The following is a 26099-nucleotide window of genomic DNA, read 5'->3' as shown; positions in this document are numbered from 1 at the left end:
TGAAGGGATTCAGTCTAGGATAAAGTGTTTCTGAACTGCTGATGTAGTAGCTTCAAGACTTATCTGCATGAGGAAATTTACTGGCAGAACTGTACTGATTTAGTTTCCTTTTCCAGAGGCTCCTGTTCTGAAGTGAGAGAGTCTTTTTCTGKTTTAGATTGTTGTGTTTTCAAAGTGTGAGTGCTAAGCCAAGGTGGAGTGCTTTTATGCTGTGATAGGTGTTCACAGGCAGAGCTGTTGTGGGTAAATCTCCCTACTTAAACAAGCAGTCAGCTGATAATGGAAAGGCATTCTCCTTTTTGCMCCTTCTCTGTGTAAAATAAATTGGCATGCCTGAGTGCAGTTCCCAGRGCACAGAGGCTAGGAGGAGAGATTATCTGAATCATGCATGATATTGATCCCCAGAAAGAAATTGTGATATTACCAGGTTTCATAAATCAAYTTAATCTTTGAAAGATTTAGTTGGGTTTTGACTGGGGGAAATCTCTCTATTTTTCTTACTAGCCCTGAGGGACTGTTGTCCTGCTGTGAAAAGCCCACATGCAAAGCAGCATGTAAGCCTGAATTGAAGGAAGAAGCATTACTGGGATCTCTTTGGTTTTCCCAGGATATGGGACCCAGCACAGCCTTTGCTTTTTCTTGGGGTGACACTGACATTTGTTACAGCCTTGCTGTGCTTGGAGGTCTTTACTGGGCAGCAGTAGTGATAGGAGCACAACTTCTTTGCCAGCTCTTTGACATCTTCCTCATTAGAGGCCCTTGATATCCTCATTAGAGGGGGAGGGACAGTGTTTYTTGCCTTACCTCCAGTGAGGTCTGATAGGCTGAAGAAGAGGAGAGTTCAAAACAGGAGCCCAGCARAGCATGAGGCTACAAGGTTATGAATAAAGTGGGCAATGCTGGCATCTGCTAGATCTGATATTGTTTGGTATTGCGCACATTTAGAGTTGTGGCATCCTTCTGTCACTAATCTAGGGATGCCAGGGACTTGGGGAGGCAGATTGTCYGTGTTTCTTCTGAGGTAGTCAGACTCATTTCTTCAGGACACTGGGCTAGAGGGGCTTCTGCAAGATTAGACCCCTTCTGCTGCCTCTAATATCCTCAGCTTCTGTTCATACTGCATCTTGAATTCGTTAGCTGTGTTACTGGCAGCCTCATCCAGAAAGTGAAGCACCAGATGTACCCTCAAGATGTGACTTCCTTGTCTCACAGGCAGCTCTCTGTGACAGCCAGGACAGATAAGCYGAGGGGTCTGTATCCCTGTTCAAACAGCAGCCTGCCCTTAGACAACAAGAAGACCCAACAGTGGGACTCCATCAAAGACCTGYTAATGTTAAAGATACCTGTAAACCTTTCTCTCTCAAAACCAAAACCTCCTGAGCCTTTGTGAAGACTTTTTTCTGGAGGTCATAGATGCTTGCATTAGGGATAGCTCTATATGACTCTTCACSTGCATGCAGCCCTGCAGAGAAGTGAATGTACTAGGGAGATGATGTGGTTGCCCTGGGGAGTGTGTGGTTTGAAAGGCTCCATTCTCCTTGTGCACAGACCTGCTGTGCTAAAGCTCTCACCTCTCGTGTCTCTGCTCTGTGGGGCAGGAGGATCTGTGTTTCCCAGCTTCACAAGCTACAGGAGAACAAATGMCAAGTGCTATGAGGTACTAGGCTGCTGTCAAGGCGAAGGCTGCCCGTGATACCAAGAAGAAGGGAAAAGAGCAATCTGGAAAGGGCTGGTGATTATTAGCTTATTAACAGTGTGAATTTAAATGTGTGGTAAACATGCCTCTTACGTGGTTCATTAAGAGTATAAATGGTGAGTGTAGCCTCCTTTTTTTTGCTCTTTGGTACAGAGTTTGCAGGATCCAATGTGTAACTCAAGGCCAACGCAGAGGCAGGAAAGGGGCCTGACCTAGARGGAACTGTAGAGAGGAGAATGAGGTTGGGAAGATACGGATGGGTGTGTATGGAAAARGGAGAATCATAGAATCAGTAAAGTTGGAAGGGACCTCTGGAGATCTTCTAGTCCAGCCTCCCTGCTCAAGCAGGGTCACCTAGAACGTGTTAGACAGGGTTGCATCCAGGTGGACTCTGAATATCTCCGRAGAAGGAGACTCCACAACCTCTCTGGACAACCTGTTCCAGTGCTCTGTCACTCTCACAGGGAAGAAATCCCCCCCTCACATTCAGGCGGTACTTCCTGTGGTTCAATTTTTGTCCATTGCCTCTTGTCCTGTTACATGGGACAACTGAAAAGAGTTTGTCCCCATCCCCTTGACACCCTCCCTTCAGGTACTTATAGACAGATAAGATCCCCCCTCAGTCTTCTCTTCTCCAGGTTAAACAGGAATAYTTGCTCCCCTCAACCTACCCTCATCTCCAAGCCTGAAAATTCACAATTCTTGGCATACTTTGAGGCAGGGGAGGTAAGAGTTTGCTGAAAAGTTATCTGTTCCCTTCTTAGCTAACGGGAACCTGCCTCTTTTGCTGAACCTCCTTTTCCTGGTGCAGCTGCGGAACAGGGATGTGAGAGAGCTGGACAGCACAGACTTCAGGCTGCTTCACCAAGGTGAGTCTGCACATCCATCTTCTCTCAGGGGGCTTTGGTCTGTATTTATTAGTTGTTCCATGTGATGAGTAGGGGCTGACTCTTCACCCTTTCAGAGAGTGTGAATCTTGTAGTTACATTTATGGTTGCTTTAAGACACTTTCATAGCCAGAGTGGTGCCGAGAGCCCTTGTTACCAGTTCAAGCAATAAAACCAAGGTTCTCCACCTCTTGCTTTTATGATACATTTGTTGTCTGAAACCTCATAAGGTGGTCAGAGTTTTCTCATGGCCATGACACAGTTTCAAAGCCTGTGACTGTCATTGACTTGGCACATGATGATATTCCTGATGTGATTCCTTAGGTGTCCTTCCTGAGGTTACTGTTCTCTGATGAGGCCTGCATGAAATGAGCTCATAGATGGAAGGGATGTGGGGAAGGCATGTTGATGTGTTTTTTGAGAATTGCTTGCTCAGACTTTCAGCTCTTCAAATAATCTTCTAYAACAGTTCTGCTGAACCTTGTAGACCTGCATTTCCCCCCCAAACTGTCTTGCAAAAGACTGTTCCTAAATGTTTGTTGCTTACAGCAAGCGTGGTGAATTTGTTACCGATACAAGTGCTCTGTCACTCTCACAGTGAAGAAATCTCCCCTCACATTCAGGCAGTACTTCCTGTGGTTCAATTTTTGTCCATTGTCTCTTATCCTCATAGAGGAGAATATGTGAGAGTGGAGGAGCACAGTTCTCCATGCCTTGACTTGAGATAGGCATGTGGGTGCCTATGGCTGATGCAGTAATAGAATCAGACTCTGCCTATGGAAACAGGTAGCTTATCTCATAGTCCACATCTCTTGGGGTTGTTATTGCCCAATGTGATGTATTCCTTTTAATAAACTCCTTTCTGCTTTGTTTCTTGCTGTTATCATGCTCTACTGCAGTGTGTCTGGGGTAAAGCATACAATACACAGGGGCAGAGTTCTGTTGCTTAGTGTGGGCCYTGCTCTGTTTAGTTTCACTTCAGGTTGTGCCACTCATATCTGAATTCTGCCCCCACTGACTGGCCTCTTTCTTGCCCTGAGATGCTCTGTTATGTTGGCGTCTTTGTTGCACACATTCTTTTGCTTCCAGTCAGTAACCTCTGTGGGAAATGTACGCCGAGGGACACTGACCTCCTGCAGCCATCCTTGAATTTCTTGTACTGGAGCCTTCATCAAACAACACCCAGCAGTCAACAGAGAGGTGAGGCAGGGCTGTGTTGATTGCTGAGCTGTTTTCAGTGAGGATGTAGCCTGGCCATCACAGATTGTGTTCTAACCCTCTCAGCAGGAAAGGTAGATTTTCCCATTCAGATGCAACGTTACTGTTAAAAGAGAACATTTTTTATCTGGGATGAATTTTTTAGGTTGTGTTTGCTTTGTTTTGTTTTTGCTGCTTTCTGATGGTTCAGGATTTGGCTGCTGAGGAACAGATCCGCTGTATTTTTCTTGTTCATAAAACACAGCAGTTGGTCTTTGGTGCCTTGCTGAAATGTCCTTGTATTGCCATGGTTCAAAAAATTAAATAATAAGAAAGGCAGTTCTAACCAACCTCCCAGCTGTGTTAGCTGAACACTGGTCATTTTATTAGCTGGCCTAGCTGTCGCTCGTGCTGTGGGAGATGAACACCAGCATAGCTGGACAGCCTTATTCTGATGAGCTATGGCCATTGGGGCTGCCTCTCTGCAGCAGGGGTGTGCTTTTCATTTCCCTTCTGCTTGTTAAGCTGGTTTAACCTGTGCCATCCCATCAGCCTCTCCAATTCTGTTTCTCCTACACAGCTGTGGCTGTGCTGCTCTCCAACGTGTCCTTGCTAGAGCTCCTGCAGAAGGTTTTGCAGTGCACCTGGTTGTGGTCCTCTCACTCTGAACCCACTTACCTGTCATCTGAAGATGCCTTGCTGTGCTCTGGATGGCTGTTGGCTGCTTCCCTCTTAATTTATCAGCATCGTTACAATGCTGAGGTGAGAATCACTCTTGCAATTGGATCTAGGGAATGGCTAAACCTAAAAAAAAAAAAAAACCAAACCCTAAATACCTTAAAAAGAAAAATAGTTTGCATTCAGCTGGGATCTGCTCACCTTGATAGCTTTTTCATTATTGTCTACAACTTATTCCTTGCTGCACTTCTCCAGCTAGGCTGGAGACTAGCACGCTTCTGAAGGCTGTGACATGAATCATTGGAGAATTATGGAGGGGGACAAAAGACCTGAGAAAGCATACCCAGCCCTCTGGTTCCAAATCACTTTCTTCTTCAGGACAGAACAAAATACTTTTAAAGGTGTTTCTGAAGGGAAGGCTAGCAGTGGGACGAACAGCTCCCGTGTTTTAAAATGCTTTGTTGGTACTAAAATGATTGGCAGTGGAGCAGTCACAATCCAAATCTGTTATTGGCAAAGAAGCGCTCAGTATTAGCAGAGCTGATATGAGTGTGGGCAGCTGTCATTGTATTTGATGCTTTGCAGTGCAACAAGAGATCTGAGCTGGAGTTGTCAGCTGCTATTGGAATTACAAGTGAGAGGGAATGGAGCACTTTCTAATGCCAACACACGGGGATGACACTCTCTTCAAAGCATCTACCCTTGCCTTTCTCTCCTCTCCTGAAATGAAGTTAAACAACATTGCTTGAATTCTGAGCTCTGTTCCTGCAGTTGTATGTGGTTGAGTATGTTCCTTATGAGTCAGTGCATCTGTTCTTGGATGATAAAATCATCAAGCATGAGTGCATCTGCACACATAGGCAAGGATTGGTTTTCTAATGCCGTGGGAGGTTTTTTTCCAAAAGGCCAGACCAGACTAAGTCTGTACCTGTTGCTTCTTGAGTTTGTGTGGTTAATTCTTACAGCATTGGACTTTTATGGACTGACAGCTGTGTGAATGTGTAGTGAGACCTGCCTGTTCCTGCTATTAATGCTATACATAGACAATTTACCTTTTCAGTTGACAGGTCAGGGCAGTGTCTGGGTGGTCAGTATTGTGTCAGTCCCCAAAAGGGCTCAATTCTGGTGGCTAATACTGAGTTTCATCTTCTGTGAGAGACTTTCTCAGCTCATATTGATCCTTGAAGTGCAATCATTTAATCATTTATAAACCTGTTGTTTAGTTTTGTCAATACCTTATTGACTTGATGCACTGTGACATGAAATCCAGAATCTGTCTTACACCAGAGGTGTGGAAAGAAACTACAGATGCAGGTGGCAAATAGGAGACGTTCCAGGATGCTTCAGTGTTTCTAATCTTCAACACTTCTAAGCTTCAACATTTCTAATCTTCTGATAAGGGGGCAAGAGAGGGGACAGGATGTAGAGTCACTTCTCTTGCTGCTTAGTATTGCTGATGCTGCAGAAAGCATCCTGGAGGCCCTTGCTGAGAGCCTTTGGCCTTTGTGGCTGTGCCTGTGGACTGATGCCAGGCTGTCTCCCAGAGCTTGCAGTTATTTAGAGGGGAACAATGGCTCTGAGAAGTGTGAGCTGCCCACRTTCATCTCAGGCTAGTGTTAATAATGAGAACTTGTCTGCCCATAGCAAGCTTGTGCCTTAACTGTATTATTGCTGGTAGCTTTAGCAGGAGCCAGTAGCTGCTTGGGGCTGTGGATAAGCATGGGACATGCGTTGGACACTATTAAATACTTGACTTGCCAGTGCTTAGACTAATAACCACTGCTGCTCCTGTTGCACTCATGTGATATTCCTAGCTCTGCTATTGAACATTTCTCTTCAGAAGACAATTTGAAGGAATAGGCTGGTGATCCTTGTGCCTGACATTCCATGCCAACTCTCTGCCTTGCTAGAGAGCAAGTTCGACCCCTCCTGGGGCTCTGTGAAACTTCATGCCCTTCCATGCTGAACGGCTGTTCCTTCAGCCAGAATTGCAGACTCTCCTCCTAAGCCCGCCATTCCTGTTTCCCCTTGTCCGAGTTCCTAACCTTCTCTGTCTCCCTCACCCACACCTACTTGTGCTCACCTGCAAAGTAGTTCCTCGCCCTGGGCTCTCTGTGGGTTTCTTAGCTGGAGCAGGCAGGACCAGCTGTTTGTTGCCACTGTTGTTTTTTGGCTGCCCAGCTAATCAGTCTTGTTGACTGGCCTAAGGTGGTTAAGGTAAAGCAGTCTTCAGTAATGGCTGTTCCTAGTGCTGCTTGTGCTCAGCGGTCTGCCAGCCATGTGCCAGAGGGCATGCAGGGAGGTGTGCGAGTGAGGCTAGTGAGATTTCACTGTGGGTTTGGAAGTTGTGCAGGGCTGGCAGCTGGTAGTGGGTGAAACTTGAGACCCCAGTTATGTGACTTTCCTTTCTGGATCAGAGTCCTGAAACCTTGTTGATGCTCTATTGTTTTTCATAGTATCATCACGGGATAGTGTCTAAGGACTGAAAGTATCTGAAAGGAGTAAATAGGAATARGAATAAACTGAAAGGAAGCTTTTTTTTTTTACCAGGTCAGACCACCATAATTTTTTCTCTTGTATTTCATTCTCCTCTAGGTTCACCAGACACTCTCTCTAGACCTAAGAGAAGTCCTAAATGCAATCATTTTCAGGAAGAAGAAGCCCATCTTGCTGCTAGGTATTTGACGTCTGTTATGGGGATGTGATTTGAAGCAGGCGCTAGTACCAGATTAAAGGAGGGGGAAGGCTATAGGAGCAAAGTGACTGTGGGACGAAGCTGTGCAGGTGATGGCGGGGGATCTGGAAGTTTTGGTACATTTGGCTTAGGGATTACATACTTGGTGGTAAGGAAGAGCAAAAGATACATAAATATATATATGTATATATAAAAGAATGGATAAATTCATCTTGGAGCCTCTCTAGTGGGCCTTTAAGCTTGAATTTTCTCTCCTCCTATCTCCCAAGCTATAGCATACACACCAACATAAAGGGCAGGGAGAGGAAAACACTGGTGTCTATTAATGAGTGACTCTCTGTCTAGTAAGCATCCTGCAGTTCGTGAGAGCTATCCTGCGACAGAACTTCTCTTCTCTGCTGGTGACTGTCATCCAAACCACAGCCCAAGGTGGGAGGGAACCACAGCTGATTTCTCTGGAGGATTCTGCCCTGCTCCCCCTTGATGTGCGGGAGGTCTTCTCACTTGTTGTCAGTCTGCAGAACCTCCTGGTGCATGTCTACTTGCAGGTATATAAAATAATGCTTTTGGAACACACTAGTGCTGCTGTGGTTCAACCACTTACATTAACCTGAGGAGACACCACCCTGCAGCAGGACCTATGAATCTGCCTTTTTCCCCTTCTCCCTATTTTTTTCCACTCCTTACGGACCTGCAATGAGGCGAAGGGGAAACATTCTTGCTGCAATGTRTGCAGCATGGTGCAGTGAGTAAGAAGGTAAATCAAGCTGTGTGATTCTCCCTGCTGCTGAACTAGACAGTTTAAATTCTGTGTATTAACGACAATCTCTGTTATCCCGTTATCTGTGCTCTTCAGTGCCCCTACACCCATATGGACAGAGCTGGTAAAAATGTGTCATGCTCCTTCCCCATAGCCCTAGCAAGCTCTTTTGGGGAATAGTTCATCAGTTCACATTTAACTGTCTGGAGTGACACTGGCTTCCCACATTTTTTCTTGAAAACTGTTGTTTACTTTTATAGTCAGAATAAGTCCTGCCTTTGTCTGACTCCTTAATGAGATGGATCATTTACAGCACATTGCATCCCATGAAGGAGATGAAGGGTGTTACTTTCTTGTGCTGCACACTCTTCAGAGCCCGACACTTTCTGAATTTTATTGTTGCAATAGCTGTTGCCTGTATTTTTTTTCCCCCTTTGGGCATTCCAGAAAGACTTGCTGCTCTCTCAAGCTGTGGTTGCATGCCTGGAAACCTTACTGGAGTACCTGTATGTGAAGAACCAGGATGTTGGTAAAGCCTTCCTTAGCCTCCTTTTCTCCTGGGTTTCCGTTCTACAGTGATTTTGAGCTCTTTGATCTCCATCCAGTAGGGCCCTGGAGCAGATGGTTAATGAGTTATGCCCAATGTGAAAAATGATTTATATGCCTAAAGTTAATCATCTGCTCTGTGGGATGAAGTCACAACGCCTGTCTCGCTTGAAGGAGTGAGCCCTCACGTTGGCTGTAGCTGCCAATATGTTTTCCAGAACAAAGAAAAAGACACTACCACCATCCACCCTTACCTGTTAAGAGTGGAAGATTTAAGAACTGAGAGGCAGGGAGGAATACAGTGCCTTTTACTTCCAAACCAATTGTAGCAAACTTTCAAACCATGAAGTTAGAGGAGGGAGGACTGACTTGGCCAGTCTTAGGGAATGCAAGCTGGAGATTCTAGATTTCCAGGGGTAAATGCGGACTGTGGTTTCAAGTGTCCATGTCAGACTCCAATGTGTTCCAAGTTAGCAGTGTAACATGATATGACAGTTCCATACAGTCACGGCTGAGGAGTAGACCCTTCCACTCATTGTCAGCCTCCTTCTGCAAAGTATAGGTGTTGGCTCTGATCTTAAAACAGAGAGCGAGTTCTCTGTACTCTTACACATTCAAGCCAGTCACATAAACATTAAGAGAGAAGGGGATGGAGTGAATGAACACCAGACAAAARGGACATTGTTGGGAGAGAGGAAGTTGATGAATGAAAATGTAATACTGCAGATGAATGACAGCCAKTAGCTGTAGGGAGTCTGTTAAAAGGCCTTGTTAAAAGAAATAATAAAAAGAAAAAAGTGTGAGTCTATGGGGAGGTTCCACTGATTTAGGATAAAGCTGAAAAAATGCCATTTCAGCAACAGCTGAACCCTTCACTTTGCCTAAATTCTTACTGTGAAGGAGAAGTTAACAACAGCAGTAACAAGAGTCTTTTTATTCTGAGTGGCATGACGATCATGGTGTTACTTGTCTGAAAGAAACAACAGCGTGCAAAGAGTGTGGCCTGGACTCTGCCCATGGAAGTGTTCTCATTCGAGGGTCTTTAAAAGCCTGTGTAGGTCTAAATATTTTTCCAGGTATGCAGAGCACACTCAGTACATAGTGCTGGTGCCTTCTCATTTCTACCAGCTAAAAAATACCTTCCAAACACTTTACATGATTTATTAGTGCTGCTTTTCCATAGAAGAGATTGTCATAATGGCAATGCGATCGTTATGTGACTGCCAGTGGAAAAGTGACCTTTCCAAAACAAAGGCCTCAAATCTGGTGGTGAGTTGCCATGATATAACAAGTTCTCTCATACCATCTGACCTGCTGTAATTGTCTATCACGTGTTCTTAAACTGCAGTAAATACAAAGTGATACCATTTAACTTAGCATTCAGTGAGAGATTTCATGTTGTCACACCAGTGACCTTGAGCCTTACCTCTTTGTATCCCCTGTGGTTCTTACTAAGAACCTTTTATCTGCTCATTGTGTGTATTGCTGTGGTCAGCCTGGCTGATCCCCATGGTATGCTCTCTGATGCAGATCCAGTCTCAGTTTGTGGAGCTCGTGTTACAGGCTTTTCTTCTTTCCCCAAAGAGTATTCTGCAGCAAAATGAAACCCCTGGTCAGGAAACACGTCCTCATATTAAAACCAGAGTTTTTTTTTTCTTTCTTTTTTAACCCCAGACTAAAGATACACCCTTACTCTTTATGACACACTCCAGAAGAAGGTTTCTCTTCCTATAAAAGCATGAAGGTGGACAGAACATATTTTCCATTTTAAAAAGCTATTAAACTTTTTGCCCAAAGAGTGATAGATTTAAAATCAAATAAGAGCAGAGCAAAATATCTTAGTGTTTTACAGCTTGTGGTCTAGGAGAGAAAAATGGGGGTCAGTATGGAAGACTGTCCTTATCTGGGTCCAGTCTATCTCCTAGCTGATTTTAAAGCTGGTTTTGATTGACTTCTCCTTCTCTCTCAGCACTACATGTTGCTTCACAGCCCTGGCACCGTTTCATGCTCTTCACGCTACTCAGTGGGGAACGGAAGTCCTTTCTGCAGCCAGAAATCCTCAGGCTTATGACTTTGGTAAGCAGAGGAAGGATAGGCTGTTCTCCATTTCTGCAAGTATGTTCGTATAGTGCATGTGGGTTGGCTATTGGAAAGTACTTCATTCACTTACCCTCCACAGACAGACAGACAGACAGACACACATAGACAGTGTTAGATGCTGCTGTTACTTTGTGAGAAACTTATGTCCCATAATAGTACCTTCACGCAAACTTCCCTTCCGCACCCTGCAGAAACTGACTGCTCTAAGTGAGCGCATCTGGTTCTTCTGGTGTTTGTAGCACTTATTCCCATCATCTAGCACCTCTGGGGAGGAGAAGTGAAGTCTACAGAGGATGTGCAGCCACTGTTGCCAGACTGGGAGCATGCTATGGTTCTTTGAAGAACAGAGCTCTTGGCATCACAGCTTCTCTCCCACTCCTTGACCTTGTGGACCTGACATTTCAGGTCAGGGAATTACCACAATCTGCTACCCAGCTGTGTGTGGGAAGGCCTGGCAGCAAGAAAGGGATCGTGGTCCTGCTCAGTAGAAATACTCAAGATAAAGCTCTCATTGCAGTGGATGAGAGGAAGGGGTTATTAATATGCACCTTCTCCTTCCAAATACATGATGGCTCTGTGAGCCTTTCTTCTTATTATTTCATTTTTAACAGGTGGCCTGGTTCAGTCAGTTCCTTCCTGACCTAAACCAAAGTAAGTCTAGGTACAAGTCAGAACAGTGTCAATATGGGTATTTGTACCAGTTCTATTAAAAGTGGTGTAAAGATGGGGCTTGTGGTTTGGCTACTGCAGCATCTCCTTACAAAAGAAGAGGTCTTTCTAGGAGATGGGTTACTTTTGGAGTCTGTGGGTCATTTACTATTTATTGTGTTTCTTTTGCCTTTTGTTCAAGTTTGTGAAATACCAGAGCAGCAATATTATTTCTCAAAAAGAAATAAATCAGGTTATCCAGGAGGCAACAGAAGCCAAGTTACCAGAGCTGCCTGAGGCCACATGCCGTGCTCTTCATCTCTTTCTTTGTCAGGTAAGAGTGCAGTGACTGTCTAGGAAAATGAGAACGGAATTTCCTAGAGGATTGCTTCCATCTTTGTTGGGAGCCATAAACCTCCTTTAGGGAGGTTATGGTAAGGTGATGGGAAATCCTGCAGATGCTAGCTTGGCCTGCTGCTGTGAGGGACATATGGTGGAATGGGAAAGTGAGTGATGCCAGCAGCTGCCTAAATTATTATTGTCATTAGTATTGTCCTGGGCCCCTTGATTTTTCCCAGAGTAGTTTGAAGGTTTCATTGCTGTGTGTGGAGATGAGGGAAGGAGGTGTGAAGGAACAAACCCAATAGTTTGATGATGGTTTGGAAACCATTCCTTCTTCTAATTGCTCAGATTCAGAGCAGCTGTCATCAGATGGAGCCAGTGCAGGCAGGGACTGTTCAGACCTTGCTGGAAAGTCTTCTGGGAAAGATGAGGATTCGTGCAAAATGTCAGGACATTGTGTATCCTTTTGCTGGGCAAGTCCTTTCATAGGTGATACTAGGGTGGTATGTGTGACAAAAGTAAAAATTACACTTAACCTCTTTTCTTATTTAATTCTTCTATTTCCCTTCTACTCCTCTTATCATTCCCTTCTTATTCTTCTCTTCTCCTCTTATTCTTTTCTTTCTCTCTATTCTTCTCCCCACTTACCAGCTAAAGTTGAACAAAAGTGCAAGCTAAACATTCTTAGTGTTTACTATAGTTAGCTAATTTGGGGATTAAAGGTTTACTGATGGTTCTCTGTGCTGCTATTATATTAATCTATATGACAGAGATGGTTTAATGAAAAGGGCACAGGCCTGGGAGCCTGTGACATCAAAGCAGTAATGATTCCAATATTGATTTCCCTGGAGGATGAACAATCACTTAACCTCTGTCTGTGTGCTAACTAGCATTGATATGTCTGTGCAGTCATGCAAACCCAAAGATGACTTGAACACATGAACACATGGGGAAGGCAGTAAGCATTCGGAAAGTGCTGAGTGGGGTTAACAAATTTTATTCTGCTTGAGTCCCCTGCTGAGAATTGCATCCTCCTCTTCTCCATGGACAGGAGGGAGGTGCCACATGGAAATTACTTTTGGAGAAAGAGGGAGCCCAGTGAACTATTTGCTTATTTCTAAAACTGTCTGCTTTTGCCTTCCTGTTTCCTTCATGCCGCGTTGCCTCAGACACGTAGTAGTCATGTAACTGGCCCTGACAGTGATTTCCTATGGGAGTGGGGACTTCCTGCAGCCTTCCGGTGGGGTAACACGTCATAAGCCACGTGCAGGATCAGTGTGTGAGATTTTTGCTAGTTRCAAGAAACAGTTTGTCCTCAAGCTTACCCCCAGTGGGATACTACCACTCCGTGGAGGGAAGCTCAGAGTTGTCTCAGAGTGGAAGTTCTCCAGGTTGAAATGTTCTTGCCAGATCCTTGATGTTCTTCTCTACTGTCTTTATGTGCCTGTATGGGGATGAAGGAAGGTGGACAGGAAGTCTTACTACACTGCTAAAGTGGCTCCTTCTTTCTGGCTTTTTCAGATATGAAGCCACCTTCAAATCTGAGTTATTAGAAAAGGTTTTGGATGCACTTGAAGTGCAACAGCAGTAGCTCATGAATAGGAGGGTCACTAGCATAGAAGACAAAATCCTCTGTTCAAAACCAAGGTTTAAAATCAGTTTTGTCCAGAAAGAATTTTGCCCAGCTTCAACCACACAAGTGTTTCTCACATGTTGTGGTGGGATTTCCATGGTTTCAGGGAGAGAAGTTTTACTGATAAATATCTCCTCTGAGTGATGTATCAAAAATGAGAATTGCGGTTTCATGCTGGAGTTTCAGCTATGCTCATCCCTTTGGTTTCCACTCACGGTGTCACTGATAGATGCCTGGGAAACGTGGCAGTGTCCCTCTCACACATTGGAGACTGAAATGAGAAGACRTGGCTGGTGCACACAGCAGAGGAACAAGAAAAGGATGGAACAGGAGACCCCATTCTGCCCTTTATTCCCAGTGAGTTGAAGAGAGAAGATGGCCAAACGAAGTCATCCGTAGCTCATTTTCAAAAAATGGTTTGTTGGAAATCATACGTAAAACCTTGTTACTGAAGTGGCTCCTCTTTTCTGTGTGGGAAGAGGCCTTTCCTCTGGAGTTGCAGAGATATTTGGGGGGGGCTGTAGCCAGGATGCCTGGGGAAGCAGATGTGCGGCTTGTGCCACTGATGTCTTGAAAGTGGGCAGCAGAGCTGAACTTTCTCAGTTCACAAATGATCCTCTAGGATACAATTCCAGATGCATTTGTTGCCCATTTCCTCTAAACCCTGTAAGAGCTGCTTTCTCAAGGGGGCTTTTTATTGAAGAGACTCCTTGCAGCTCTTCTCTGGCAGAGCTGCCCTCGCACCCTTTGCCTCTGGCGCGCCAGCCCCATGCCCGCAGGGCTGGTCCCGAGTTCCTGTGTCAGGGAGCGGAGCACAGAGGGCACCGACCGGGTGCTCTCTGACCTCCCCCCTTCTGGGGAATGATCCGCCTTTTGGCAAGAAAGCGAATGATTCCTGTCGTTTCTTCCTCCCCTGGCGAGCGCTCCTGCAGCCGGCGAGCGTCCCGAGGAGCTGCACGGCCGCGCGCTGCGCTCGGGGGGTCCCCGCCTAGCTCGGTGCCTTGCCTGCACCAAGGGGGTTTCCTAGGACCTCCTCCGCGCGGGGGGCGCAGGCTGTGCGAGCCGAGTGTGAGAGCGCTGCTGCGCCGAGCGGCCCGGCCGGCCGCGGGGCGCCTCCGGGGGCCCGGCTCGCCCTGAGCCGGCCGCGGGGCGGGAGGCGGGGAGGGAGGCAGGGAGGAGGCTCCCGCCGCGCGGGGGCTCAGGAAGTGACACGGCGGGGCGGGGCGGCGCGGCCGGGGAAGCGGCGGCGGCGGCAGCATGGCAGCGCGGCGGGCGTGAGCGGCGGCGGCGGCCCCGGCGCGGCCCGCAGGTGAGGGGGCGGCCCGGGGGCAGCAGCCGCCGCCGCCGGCCGCGGCGCTGCGAGGCTCGGCGCGGCGCGGGCAGCCGGGTGCCGCCGGGCAGGACGCGGCCCCCGCGGCTCGGCGGGGCGCCGCGCTCGGCTCACCCCTGGGATGCCTTAACCTTTGGTTAAGTGGCTATGCTCCTAGCCGCAGTTAATCTTTGGCATGTGCCCATAGATAATCCCTCTGAAGTGCTCGGGGGGAGAGAACTTTCTCCACTTTATTTATTTAGGAGCCAGCATGTTACTCTTAGAAAAGGCTCTTCAAGCGGGCACTTGAATCCCCCTCTTTAAGGCCTTTTTCTCTCCCACTCCTACGCACGCTGTTGCCATACTAGCTAAGCCCTGGGCACTGATTACCTGGAGGCAGGTCGTCCCCCGGAGGGCTCTGCTGTGACATTGCATCCTCGCTCCCGCGGGTGCGGAAAGCAGGCTGTGGACAGGACGGGCAGCCATCCCTTCCGGCTCCCCCGCGGGTTTACGGCCCCTTGCGCGATACCTGCTGCCGCGCGGCTGTCACAGCTCGGTGCGGGGATGACAAGCGCGTGGCTGGGCTTTGCAGAGCGCAGCTGGCGTGGTGGCAGCTAATCCCTATTTTCACGCCTTCGGTTCTGTGCCGATTGCTGTTAGTTTCAGCTGTGCTTAAGGAGAAACGCCATCTCCCTGTGCCCGCAGTCGCGCGAGCCCTTCAGGGTGCCGCTGACTCCCTCGAGCCGGGTGAGAGGCGCTGAAATGGGGTAGGCCGGATGCGCGCTGATGTAAATCACAGCAGGTCTGCGGGCTTCAGCTGGGGGCTCTGCTGCCTAACCCCTGTTAGCGATCTGTCCCTACCAGAGCTGATCTCGGTTCTCGGCGGTTAAGGAACTTTTGAGGTAAGCAGATGTAAATAACCGTTGTTTTACTGAAACGTCTCAGCTAATTAGTCTTAACTAGTAATATCTTATCAGAAGAAGTCTGAATAGCCCGTTTTCCACCTCTGATCCTTTTGGTTCAGCTCTGATGGGGGTTAGGTCTCATCCATTTCGCAGAGGAGTGGTTATGGGGCAGGGGGGGATTTGCGAGACAGTTTTTATTCTCTGTTTTGCCACAGATTGTCTGTGTGCTCCAGGGGCGAGTTGGTTGGTTGGTTTTCCCCTGGCATTTCAGTACCTTGTGAGCRGGGAGGGGGGTATCTTGTGAAATTCCTTTGAATTGAAGCATAACAACGTGACTCTGCCTTGCAAACTTGTTATGCAAATAAATACTGAGGATGCTCAGTTCCTAAGGTGATGGGATTGTGGAATTTACAGATGGTTTTCAAGTTCTTTTCTTCCGTTCTAATCCCTAGTCTGCAATTTATGGGGCTCCTGCAGGAGAATTTATAAAGTCATTAAAAACACTTTAATGGAAAAYACTAACCATCTATAATACAGCATCTGTTGTTGTGTCGTTGGAAAAACACATCTAAATTAAGAGAGTCAGAGACAGTGAGACAGACTGGTGGGTTTTCCGCTGAAGCTACCAGCTGGCCAGGGCTGCTAGAGAATATCAGCAGAAACTCCTTCCCATCTGTGGCATCAGGACGGGCCTTGGCTCCCCAAACTACTCTCTGAGCGCTGGGCAAAGCTCGCTTTGGCAAGGAGGGGCGCAGGGAGGGAAGAGAGGAGCAGCTCTGCAGTGTTTCTGTCTCATCTCATGCCTAAGTGGGTGTGAAGACGCAAGGGAGGATTCTTAGAAAAAGTATGGAGGAACGGCTGCAAGAAGCTTTTGCTTCCCTGCACTTTCATGATGCAGCCTAGAGAGGAGGGAGTATCTCCTGCTATTAAATCAGGATGAAATAGGCAGGACACCTAAGGGAGGCTATTTTGAAAAAGCGCCTGCTGGCCTGTGAAATAGGCTGGGGAAGGGAGGTGAAACTTTCTGAAGGTGGAGAGTAAATAAAAATTGGGTCACCTCATGTCCAGTGTGTGGTGGGGTCCCAGCCAGTTTTAGGACTGTGTGAATCAGGGAGGTCTTGAGGCTGGTTTCAGTTCAGTGGATTTGGCTGGGGCAGGCGTTGAGTGCGGTAGGCTCTGCAGGTGCAGAAAKGCATGTGGCACAGCTTCTGGCTTTGAAGGAAAGGATGGACCCTCTTCAGACGGCTCAGCAGGTGGCTGTCCTCTAAAAGCCAAATAGTGGCTTTGAGCTCCTGGTGACAAGAAAACGAGAGGGCCTCAGCAGCCTTGCTTACCCTACTGGTGAGGGCAGCAACTAGCTCCCACTTTATCTGCACTAGGGTGTTCATCGCTCATGGACTGCACTGGTCAATAGCTTCAATATGAGAACGCATGTCAGTGGGGATGGGGTGAGATGCGAAGGTGGAATATATGCATGGTTTTCAAGTTCTATTCTTCTTCTGACCTTGTGCCATGCTGCAATTTATGGGGCTTCTGCAAGAGAATTTATAAAGTCATTAAAAATACTTTAATGGAAAATATTAACCATCTATTACACAGCATCTGTTGTTGTTTCTTTGGAAAAGCATGTCGAATTAGGAGAGTCAGAGAAAGTGAGACAGACTGGTGGGTTTTCTGTGGAAGCAACCAGCTGGCCTGGGCTGCAGGCCTGTGCTCAAAAACCAGAGCTGCTCACAGCTGCATTTAGACAGTTACACTTTGCAGGCATATGAAGCCAAAAGAATAGGATCCCAGAAAGCTCCCTTTATTTTTTTTTTCTTTTTTTYYCCCTCCCATGGAGCGGTCTCTACAGTGCTTTGCATGAACTGCCTGTAGCCTTAGGAAGCTCACTGCTTTCCTGGACCAARTGCCTTTGATTTCCCAAGGACAGGGCTTAGCAAAAGACTTGGGGAGTTGGGAAGCTGGTGGGACTGCAGGGAGGGGACCGGGTGTCCCTGCTGATTGCTGCACCAGTGCAAGGAGTTAGAGCCGTGGAGTTGCTGGGGGTGCCCACAAGCCCCCACACAGGCGGGAGCTCGGAGCTTGCCAGGACTCGTGTGGCCGTGGCTAGGCTGGAGCTGTGGCTCGGGTGTAATATGAGTGGCTCRGCGCTGCTGTAGCACAGCCTGCAGCTTGTCGCCCGGTCAGTCTGGGCGCAACAGGCGTGGGTCTGGATGCTGCATGCTGCGYGGATGCACACCTATCTCTGCTGTGCCTCGCTTTATCCCTCCTGCAGGGCGTCCTGCTCCCAGCCCACCTCCCTGCCACGCTCCTCATCTGATGAGAGTGACACTTTGCTCTTTCTCGCTGTATTAGTGTTTTTTCACAGCTCRCTCTCTGCTTCCTCAGAGCAGCCAGGCACCTTCTAGCCACACTTGCCCCGTTGGGCAGCACCGAGCAGCAATGTGTCTGTATCAGAAGCATTTTCTGGCTCTAGCTCTGTGGTGAGGACGCAAGAGCTGTGAGCTCTGCYGAGGTGGGCTGCAGCCAGGTGCACTGGGACCACCATGGGCAGCGCAGCAGAGCTGGGATTGGCAGTGTTTCTGCCCTTTGATAGCTAACTCTGCGTGTCAGTCTGGTCTGGAGGCCTCCGGCTGCCTCTAAGCTCTTTCCCCAAGTCTCCCCTGAACACAGTAAATAGCCAGTCTAGTCGTTATGATAGCCAGTCTGGTCCTTATGGCCATGCTCTTGCACRTCAGGAAAGTATCTTCTAGCAATGGGCAGAGGCAAACAGGTGTCTGGGTCCCAAGGCAGTGGAAGTTTGTGCTTTTGAATTTCTCTTTCTCCTCCTATCCAAGAGCCTGGAAGAGAGCTGCAGAGGTTGAGCAGCTGCAGGTTGCTCTGCAGAAGCAGTGCAGGTGTCCCTGTAACCCYGACTGAGCCAGGGCTCAAGCTGTTCAGTTATTTTTTTGTAAGGATGAAGCAGTCTCTTGGAAGCTGACTAGGCCGGTATATCAAGCTGAGCATCTGCTTGTCTGGGCTAGAGAATTACTCTTTTATCGGCTTGGCTCTTCTTGCCTGCGTGCATGGTAGCCTTCGGGACAGCTGGAATATGCCTTAAATTTCACCCCCGCGCCGAGCTTGGGAGGCTTGTGTTGCCGTTCTGGCTCTGTGTCAGCTTTCAGCCTGTCTGGTTCCCTGTCTGAAACATGGGTAACGATGCTGCCCCCACTTCGGGGACAGCTGTGTCGTGCTTTGTAACACTAGTTATAGCTACCCCAATCTGTTAGCTGCTAGGKCAACTGCCTTTCTGCAAAATACAGTGGCAAAACATTCAAAGGGTTTCTCATTGCACTTTTGTTTGTTTGACACCGCTTCCTTGSCCGCTCCGGACTGGGGGACACAAAGGTGCTTTGCTCTGCCTTGGCGGGATGTGGCACGGTGGGAGAGGCGGCGGTGCTGCTTGTAACAAAGCTGCGAAACCTCCTGGATGCCTGCCTGGTTTGCCTCAGTTGTGTCCCTGTGGTTACGCATTTTTTTTTGTTTGTATAACAAAACCCAACCAACCAAACATCAGATTGGGATGAAGCAGTTTGCTACCCGTCCCGTGTTACGGCATTGCGGGGAGAGGGGTGGTGYGTCTGCTGGCAGCTCGTCTCCGCGGAGGGCTTGCTCTGGTTTGGGAGGGGAGGGCAGAGACAACGTGAGCCGCTCTCACAGCCCTAATGGTCCTATGTGTGTGCCTTTGCCTCGGAGCAGGAGACTGCTCTGGAGGAGACCTCGGGGATGCCACTGAAGGAGCTGCTTCGTCCGTAACTGCCAGCTGGCTGGTGGATCTGCTTCAGGGAAACCTCATCTCTTTGGAGGCGCTGCCTTAGATCCCACCACCTGGAGAAGCAGGTACTGTTTTTCTCTTTAGGTCTARGCTCTCCCGGCGTGACCAGCAGCAAACTTGGAAAAGGGGGCCAGAGCTGTATTATATGATATTTAAAGATCCTTACCTCTAACCCCTCTTTTGCCCTGTCTGAGGGATGGTTTTGGATGGGAGCACCTCTACCCGAGCAGACCTGAGCTCTCATTCTGCTCTGTATGACTGGGTCTGTGCAAAGTCTGCGCACGTGCCTTTTTAATGCCTGCGCGTGCTATAGTGCAAACCTGCCTCTTTACCTCAGGCACTGGCTTTGCAGGAAGGTGCTTGGGGTGAGCGGGGAATTACTGCTGTGTGACCTAAAGCACCATGCTGCTCTCCTGCCTGGAATGCCAATGTGGGTCCTGATGGGCTTTAAAATCAGTTTTTGCTGCATCCCTTCTCCTGCATCTGATGCCTGGCGTATAGCAAGGGGAGGGATCCAGGTACCAGCATGAGAAGTTAGGTGAGATGGCTGAGCTGATGGAACTTGCGGCTGCTAAAAGGAGAGGTGGAGTTCAGCTCTTTGTYGGGAGACTGATAGCCTTGAAAGGGGGTTGTAAGTCACTACGGTATAAGATTTGAGAAAATAAAGGCACTATTGCTGGGGGTGGATTGCAGAGTGGATTAKTTCAGACCTTGACAGGAATAAGGAATAAGGAGCTGCTGGGTTGGGTCRTATCGAATTGCAAACCTGTCGGTTTTGGCCTCCCTGAGCCTTGTGCAGCGTCWTGCCTCTGCCAGTCACTCCTGCACAGAGCTCGAGGGAGCAGCAGTGCAGAGGGCACAGAGGAAGGAGAGTCAGGAAAGCAGCCGTGTGATGAAGATGATGTGCTGTCAGTGCTGAGTGGCAGCTCTGGCCCTGCCTTTTAGGGCTGCTGGGGCATTCCGAGAGTTGTGCGACTTCTGCTTATAAGTTGTTTTGCTTTTTGTTGTTTTTGTCTGTTCTGTTCTAGGCTGCAGTTTCTGACATGGATTTGCTCTTGATCTGCCCCTTTCTGTTTACACTGATGTTGTCCAAAGGCAGCTTTGCAGACCTGGAAAAACAGAGGGTGGAATCTGGCTTGGAAATCTGTATCCTTCTCTGCAGGTCTGCGTCTCAGCTCATGAATATGGGTTTGTGCCTGATGAGGCTGGAGAGAGCTCACATGTGTGAAAAGGGTTAGAGAGCATGGAAGGGGACACTAGAGGGGTGGAGGAGAGGGAATGGAAGAATCTTAAGGCTGTAATTATTGCTAATGAGATTATAAACAAACTGAGGAAATGCAGCCATCACCACATGATTGTCAGCCAGGACTTGGCTGGGAATGACCCTGAGCAATCTGATACAACTTCAGATCTGGCCATGCTCTGAGCAGGGGTTGGACTAGAGACCTCCAGAGGTCCTTACTGCCCAGATTACTGCTGGAAATGACATTTGTTTTCAGGCACGTGCAATGCAGCAGTCTCTGCTAGAGAGCTGCCCTGATGGCTGCTTCCTAGGGAGCTGTGCCATGCAGGGGCTCTGAGGCAGGACTGTAAGGATCCTGCATGAGCTAGGGAAGGGGGAATTTGGGAGAGAAGGCCCAAAGCTGGAGGGTCAACTCTTTTTTTTTTTTTTTCCGGGTTTGCTGATAAAATGCCCAGATGGGTGCAGGAGCAGAGACAGGTTCTCTGGTGGCAGCTCACATTCTCACAGGTGCGGTGCTTTCCTCTTCCACTTCCATGTGCTGGGTGGAGAATGCTCCTCCTAGTTTGGTTTTGGCACCGGTACGATTGCCTGCGTCGTGGAAGCTGTAACACAACATACGCCTGTTTCTGAAAGGCTGCCCAGTGCTTTGAGGTCCCTGCCTAGGAGGATGGAGGAGTTTCCATGCTTATTGCAGTCAGTATCAGCTTGGTCTCAGGCACTTATCACCCACGAGGAATAAGGTAGAAGTACTTGCTAATGCAAGCCCTTCCTGGCACTCGCCAGCATCCCCTCATGAACAAATGGAAGCACAAAAAGCAAAAGGAGGGGGTCCAGACACCCGCTTCTAGCCCAGATGCCCTGCTCCAGAGCCCCCTCTCACTTGCTCCCCAGCCAAGGGACACTCCATGGCCTCTGTGGTGCCTTGCACCCAGGGAGAGGAAGGGCCGAGTGTGAGGGAGGCCGCTATGCTGGAGGCCACATGCACAGCAAGAGCCTGCCAGGACCTCTGCAGTGCCCTTGACGGTGGTACAGATAAGAAGCTATTTGAGGTGAAGCGCAAGGACCAGATGAATGCACTGAAGAACCTTATCGAGCTCAATGACGTGAACCAGCAGTACAAGATCATTGACATCATGCTCAAGGGACTCTTCAAGGTGAGGCATGGGGCAGGCTCATCCCTTGGCTTGGCATGCCCAGGCACAAGCTCCCTGCTCGTTCCCTTTGCCCCTGGGCTAGGGCCGTGCTGAGGCACCTGTGGTGGTGCTTCCACAGGCTGTGACACCAGAGAGGGAGAGCAGGAGAAGCAATGGCAGTAGGGAGCCTCTGTGGGGCTAAAGAGACAGGTTCAGGGGGAGAGTAGCATGCTGTGGCAGTAAGGAGTCCCCTGAGGCCTGCCCTAGGACAGAGGAGAGCAGGGCCTGGGTTGGAGCAAGGATGGGCAAGGAGGGAGGGCAGTTGGGATGGGCAGTAACTGAGTGTGTTTCAGGTGCTGGAGGACTCCCGGGCTGTACTAATAGCTGCAGATGTGCCACCAGATGGGCCTTTTCCTCAGGATGAGAAGCTTAAGGATGGTAGGTCATCTCTGGCCACCTACTCTTGTTCCTTTTTCCATTGCTGTGTTGCATCTCTGTCTTTTCATGTGGGATGAGTGGCAGAGTAGCTATGAAATCCCTGGGGCTGTGTACAGAGATCAGACTGGACCATTCACTGGTCCCTGTGGTATTTTCTATTGGGAACCCATTACAATCTCAGTGACCTGTTCATGCAGGTGAACCTGTCCATTTACCTTCTACCTCTCCATCTTTGCCGTTAGGACTTAGATGCTGCCAGGATGAAGTGGAGGCAAATGACTCTGAGTGAATTAAGTTGAGCATCACTGGGGAGGCCTTTATTCAGAAGTCTCCCAAAGGGTAGGGAGGAAGCAGAAGCCAGATCACAACAGAAATTATAAGCTAGATCTCACAAGGCTCATGTAGAACGTGCTTCATGGCTAGGATGGAGGAAAGGCACTGCCTGTTGCAGCCATCTCCAGGCTTTCCTGCTCCCATTTCTCAAGTAATACCAAGTTAACTGATGCTTGGTAGCTTGTGTGATCTCTCCCATCACTGATCTCTGCTGCCACGAGGTGCTCCACATCCAACCTTGGCTTCCCCCAGCCAGCATCAGCTGGAGCTGTCTTGTCCCTGCTGCTGAGGGCCAGGAGCCAGCATAGGACATCAGCCCCCAAGGAGGCTGGGCTGGGTGTACAGCGAGTCCATAACCACAGGTGGTGGGATGTGGAAGGAGGTGTCTTGCAGTGTTCTTCAGAAGCAGCAGCTTCTCCTGTGCCTGTGGTCTGGCCATGTGTGCAGGGGCCCTAGCAGCTGGGGGGACCTTGGCCCGCAGAAGGTGGGAGCGGTGCGGTGCGCAAGGCCAGCCTGCTGACGAGGCTGGTGGCTCTCCTCTGCAGCGTACTCCCATGTGGTGGAGAACACGGCCTTCTTTGGAGATGTCGTCCTGCGCTTCCCCAAGATCGTGCACCACTACTTCGACCGCAACTCCAACTGGAACAACCTCATCCGCTGGGGGATTGGTTTCTGCAACCTGACGGGGGTGTTTGAGCAGGGACCCCACTCCCAGGTCCTGCGGCTGGTAAGGCTGAATCTGCCCCCTTGCATCCTGTCTCCGCTGCCAGAGGGCGAAATGTGGGAATGTGTGCAAGGATAAAGGGAGAGCAGGCAGAGGGAAGAGGGAATGCTTGGCTCTTCCTGTGCCTGCAGTGCGTGGTTGATAGATAGGGAAGACGCTCTCCAGCCTAAGGGATGTCCTTCGGCTGGAGGGATGCAGAAGGGGAGAGTGAAGGAGGTTGAAGGGGCCCAGAAAGGAGGAAAGGCTTGGAGTGGACGTGGACTGTGGTGGGCCAGCACGGCAGTGTTGGATGAGACGCCATTCTCTGACATAGACCCTGCTTTGCTCTGCAGATGGCTCAGGAGCTGGGAATCAGCGAGAAATCTCCCGATTACCGCAATCCCTTTAAAACCGACCACTCTGAGGTAAGGAGGCAAAGCTAGCAGCTTGCCCCATGGGTTTCCTCCTCCTTGTGCCATGGGCTCTGGGCACCTGGCTGGGGAAGGAAAAGGGCAGTTTTGGGGTAATGGCCAAGCGTGCCTCTGTGAAGGGAAGCAGAGGAGAAAGCCTGATGTCTAGCTGCACTGGTGTTCAGTCGCACTGGTAGCGCCAGCTGGTGATGGGTACAAACCATACCTCCTCTCTGCCCCTAAGGTGGGCGCGTGCAGGGGCTGGGGGGGGGGCATGTGCTATGGGGCTCACAGATGCAGTTGATGCTGCTTCCTGGGCCAGGAGGGTCCTGAGCCTGCCCTGCAGCTGGCAGCTCTGCACGTGCCAGCCTCCTCCTGTCTCTCTCCCCAATGCTCTCAGCTGGRGTCTGCTGCCTTTGTGCAAGGCCCTGAAGGACTGCATGTCCTTCTGGCTTGGTGCCTCCCCATGGCACTCCCCATGCAGAAGGGGAGTGGAGGTTTGGATATCGTGGGATCRTCTAGGGTGCAAGTGGTTCAGGGCCAGAGCCGAATCCAAATTTTCATGTTGAATTCCCTGGTTGAGCTGCACCTGGCTTTAGATGCCTGGTGGTCTGATGGCATCTCCCTTCTCCTGGCTGGTTTACTGGGCCAATGGAGATAACAGAGCTGCCTTGCGGGAGAGTCTGGACCTGATCTGCCCCCCCGTGCTCCGTCTCATCTAAAGCCCGTTGGCACCACAGAGCTTGCGTTGGCTTTGGTGGGGTTGGTGTGGCCTGTACTTCCAGGAAGCCAGGCTGCACCCTGCCTACAAGGGTAGGGAAACTGTGCTTTCCACAGCTTAAAGGCTCATTTTTTTTAGAGCAGGAAGATGGGTGCAACACAACCAGTTCTTCCACAGATTAATTTGTTTTTCATTTCTTTTACAAACTGACATGCATCTGCTTCCCTTCCGTTACTGGGCTGGCAGAAGTGTCTCTGCTTCCATGTTCTGGCACCTCCTTTAAGGCAAAATTAGCCCCATATGAAAGGTTAAATTTATTACCAGTCTTCTGCTGCCCGGGCCCTGTGCTTACTCCTCCTTGCTGACCTCCTGCTTTTACCCCTCAGTTCTTCCCCAGCGCAGACACCTTCCAGAAGGCGCTGCGGGAAGAGGAGAAGCGGCGGAAGAAGGAGGAGAAGCGGAAGGAAATCCGCAAGGGCCCGCGGATCTCGCGCTCGCAGTCCGACTTGTAGCGGGGGGACCCCGCCGGCCGCCCGGCCGGAGCTGCGCCGCCGGGCGGTGGACCGTCTCGGCCCGGCCGCTGCCCGGCCTTTCGCTTTCCATTCGTGCAGCGGGTTTTGTTTTGTTGCGTTTCCCTTTCGCTGGGCGGGCGACGGCCGGGGGTCTTTCGGCACGGTGCCCCTGGGGAAGCTCTGSGGGGCTGGGGGGACGTACCTGCACGGCAGCCCGGCGCTTGGCCGAGGCCGGCGGGGTTGCCCCGCGGCGGCGGGGGGCTGCAGCGAGCCAAAGCGCGGACGGGAAGGCACCGGGCCCGCTGCCGGACGCTCCCGCGCGCGCGGCAGGCGCGTGGCTGTACCCGAGCCGTCGGGAGCCTCCCGCCGCTGGAGAAACGCAGCGTAACACACATTTAGCGTGCCTCCTCCTCCGTCCGCGGGGGAGCTCCTGGCGTGAGCAAATCGCCTCGTGAGCAGCGCTGCTTCTCCGACTATTATTTAATTTTTTTTTTCTTAAAATCGGTGATGTCATTTCTACCTCCCCCCTGTCTGGTTATACCCGATCTCTGCCTGGTCGATMCCCCTGTTGCCTGATCAGGTCTCCCCTCCTGGCGGCCGTTTTACTGAGCGACGGGCGTTTCTTCCGCGATGGCGGAAAAGGCCAAAAGAGCCCGGACCGCRTCCCGTTTTCCCTGAGCGGCCACCCACCGGCGGGCTTCCCCGTGGGGGCGCCGGGATGCAAACTGGGAATTAAGCGGCGCTCGCAGCAACGGCTGCGGCCTCTCCGCCCTCCTCTTCCCCGCRGCCGCTTCGAGCCAGGCGGCTGGAGAGGGGCGCATCCGAGGGGTCCKGCTCTGGGCTTGTTCCCCCTGCCCCCCAACTGCTTTCCCACGCTGCCCATCAGGCTGCTTCATGGGACCAGAGCTGGGAGGCGCCCTGTATTTTTATATACAGAGACGGGTATGTTTGACGGGGACAGCAGGAACTTGCATTGACATGGAAAGTATTTTGGTTTTTTTTGAATAAATCATTTTTCTTTCTCTCTCTCTTTTTTTTTAATAAGCTTGTTGCTTGATTGTGTTTCTGTTGGGAGTGCTTCCAAAATGGGTGCGTGCCCAAGAGTGTCTCTAGGCGTTAGGTCTGGCCTGCCGTGAAATGATGGTGTTTGAGCAGGTGCATAAGCAAGGAGGTACTAAAACTCTCCCAGCTGGTTACCTGGGAAATCAGAGCCCCTTTTAATAAAATTTCTTCCCATCAGACTTACTGCTGCCTTCAATCCAATGTTTCTTCCCCCTTCATCTAATTTCATGCCAGCTCTTCCTCACGATCTTGCAATCTCGTTTAGGCTCCCAGGGACAGATGTTTAGGTGTCTGCAGTTGCTGGGAGGCACCTAATATGACTTTTTGAAAGCGT

At 49.8% G+C, this 26099-nt stretch overlaps 2 protein-coding genes across 3 annotated transcripts in view; both read left to right on the top strand.

The window, feature by feature from the left end:
• The window catches only part of MEI1 (meiotic double-stranded break formation protein 1), a 38300-nt gene extending 24843 nt beyond the window's left edge, over window positions 1-13457 (top strand). The window contains exons 23-32 of the mRNA XM_085323576.1: window positions 2461-2565; window positions 3673-3783; window positions 4361-4542; window positions 7054-7135; window positions 7499-7701; window positions 8361-8442; window positions 10429-10535; window positions 11410-11541; window positions 11898-12007; window positions 13412-13457. Of these exons, the coding sequence (XP_085179702.1) occupies window positions 2461-2565; window positions 3673-3783; window positions 4361-4542; window positions 7054-7135; window positions 7499-7701; window positions 8361-8442; window positions 10429-10535; window positions 11410-11541; window positions 11898-12007; window positions 13412-13457 (1160 nt within the window). The remainder of the gene's footprint in view (window positions 1-2460; window positions 2566-3672; window positions 3784-4360; window positions 4543-7053; window positions 7136-7498; window positions 7702-8360; window positions 8443-10428; window positions 10536-11409; window positions 11542-11897; window positions 12008-13411) is intronic.
• Window positions 13458-14405: 948 nt separating this feature from the next.
• CCDC134 (coiled-coil domain containing 134) lies at window positions 14406-25747 on the top strand. Of its 2 annotated transcripts, none has more exons than XM_085323429.1 (8): window positions 14406-14491; window positions 19135-19275; window positions 20239-20356; window positions 21486-21607; window positions 21940-22024; window positions 22903-23084; window positions 23414-23485; window positions 24578-25747. In XM_085323429.1, the coding sequence occupies exons 3-8, from the start codon at window positions 20254-20256 to the stop codon at window positions 24701-24703; spliced, it is 690 nt and encodes a 229-aa protein (XP_085179555.1). In that variant the 5' UTR covers window positions 14406-14491; window positions 19135-19275; window positions 20239-20253; the 3' UTR covers window positions 24704-25747. The 2 variants fall into 2 exon arrangements, with proteins under 2 accessions (XP_085179555.1, XP_085179556.1); XM_085323430.1 differs by lacking the exon at window positions 14406-14491 and adding an exon at window positions 15030-15393.
• The last annotated feature ends 352 nt before the right edge of the window (window positions 25748-26099 follow it).

Source organism: Rhea americana, unplaced genomic scaffold (genome assembly GCF_003343005.1).
Source record: "Rhea americana isolate MKP2758 unplaced genomic scaffold, rheAme1 scaffold_85, whole genome shotgun sequence".
NCBI lineage: Eukaryota > Metazoa > Chordata > Aves > Rheiformes > Rheidae > Rhea > Rhea americana.
Note: the sequence above shows the minus strand (reverse complement) of the source record. Positions and strands in the feature narration are given on the sequence as shown.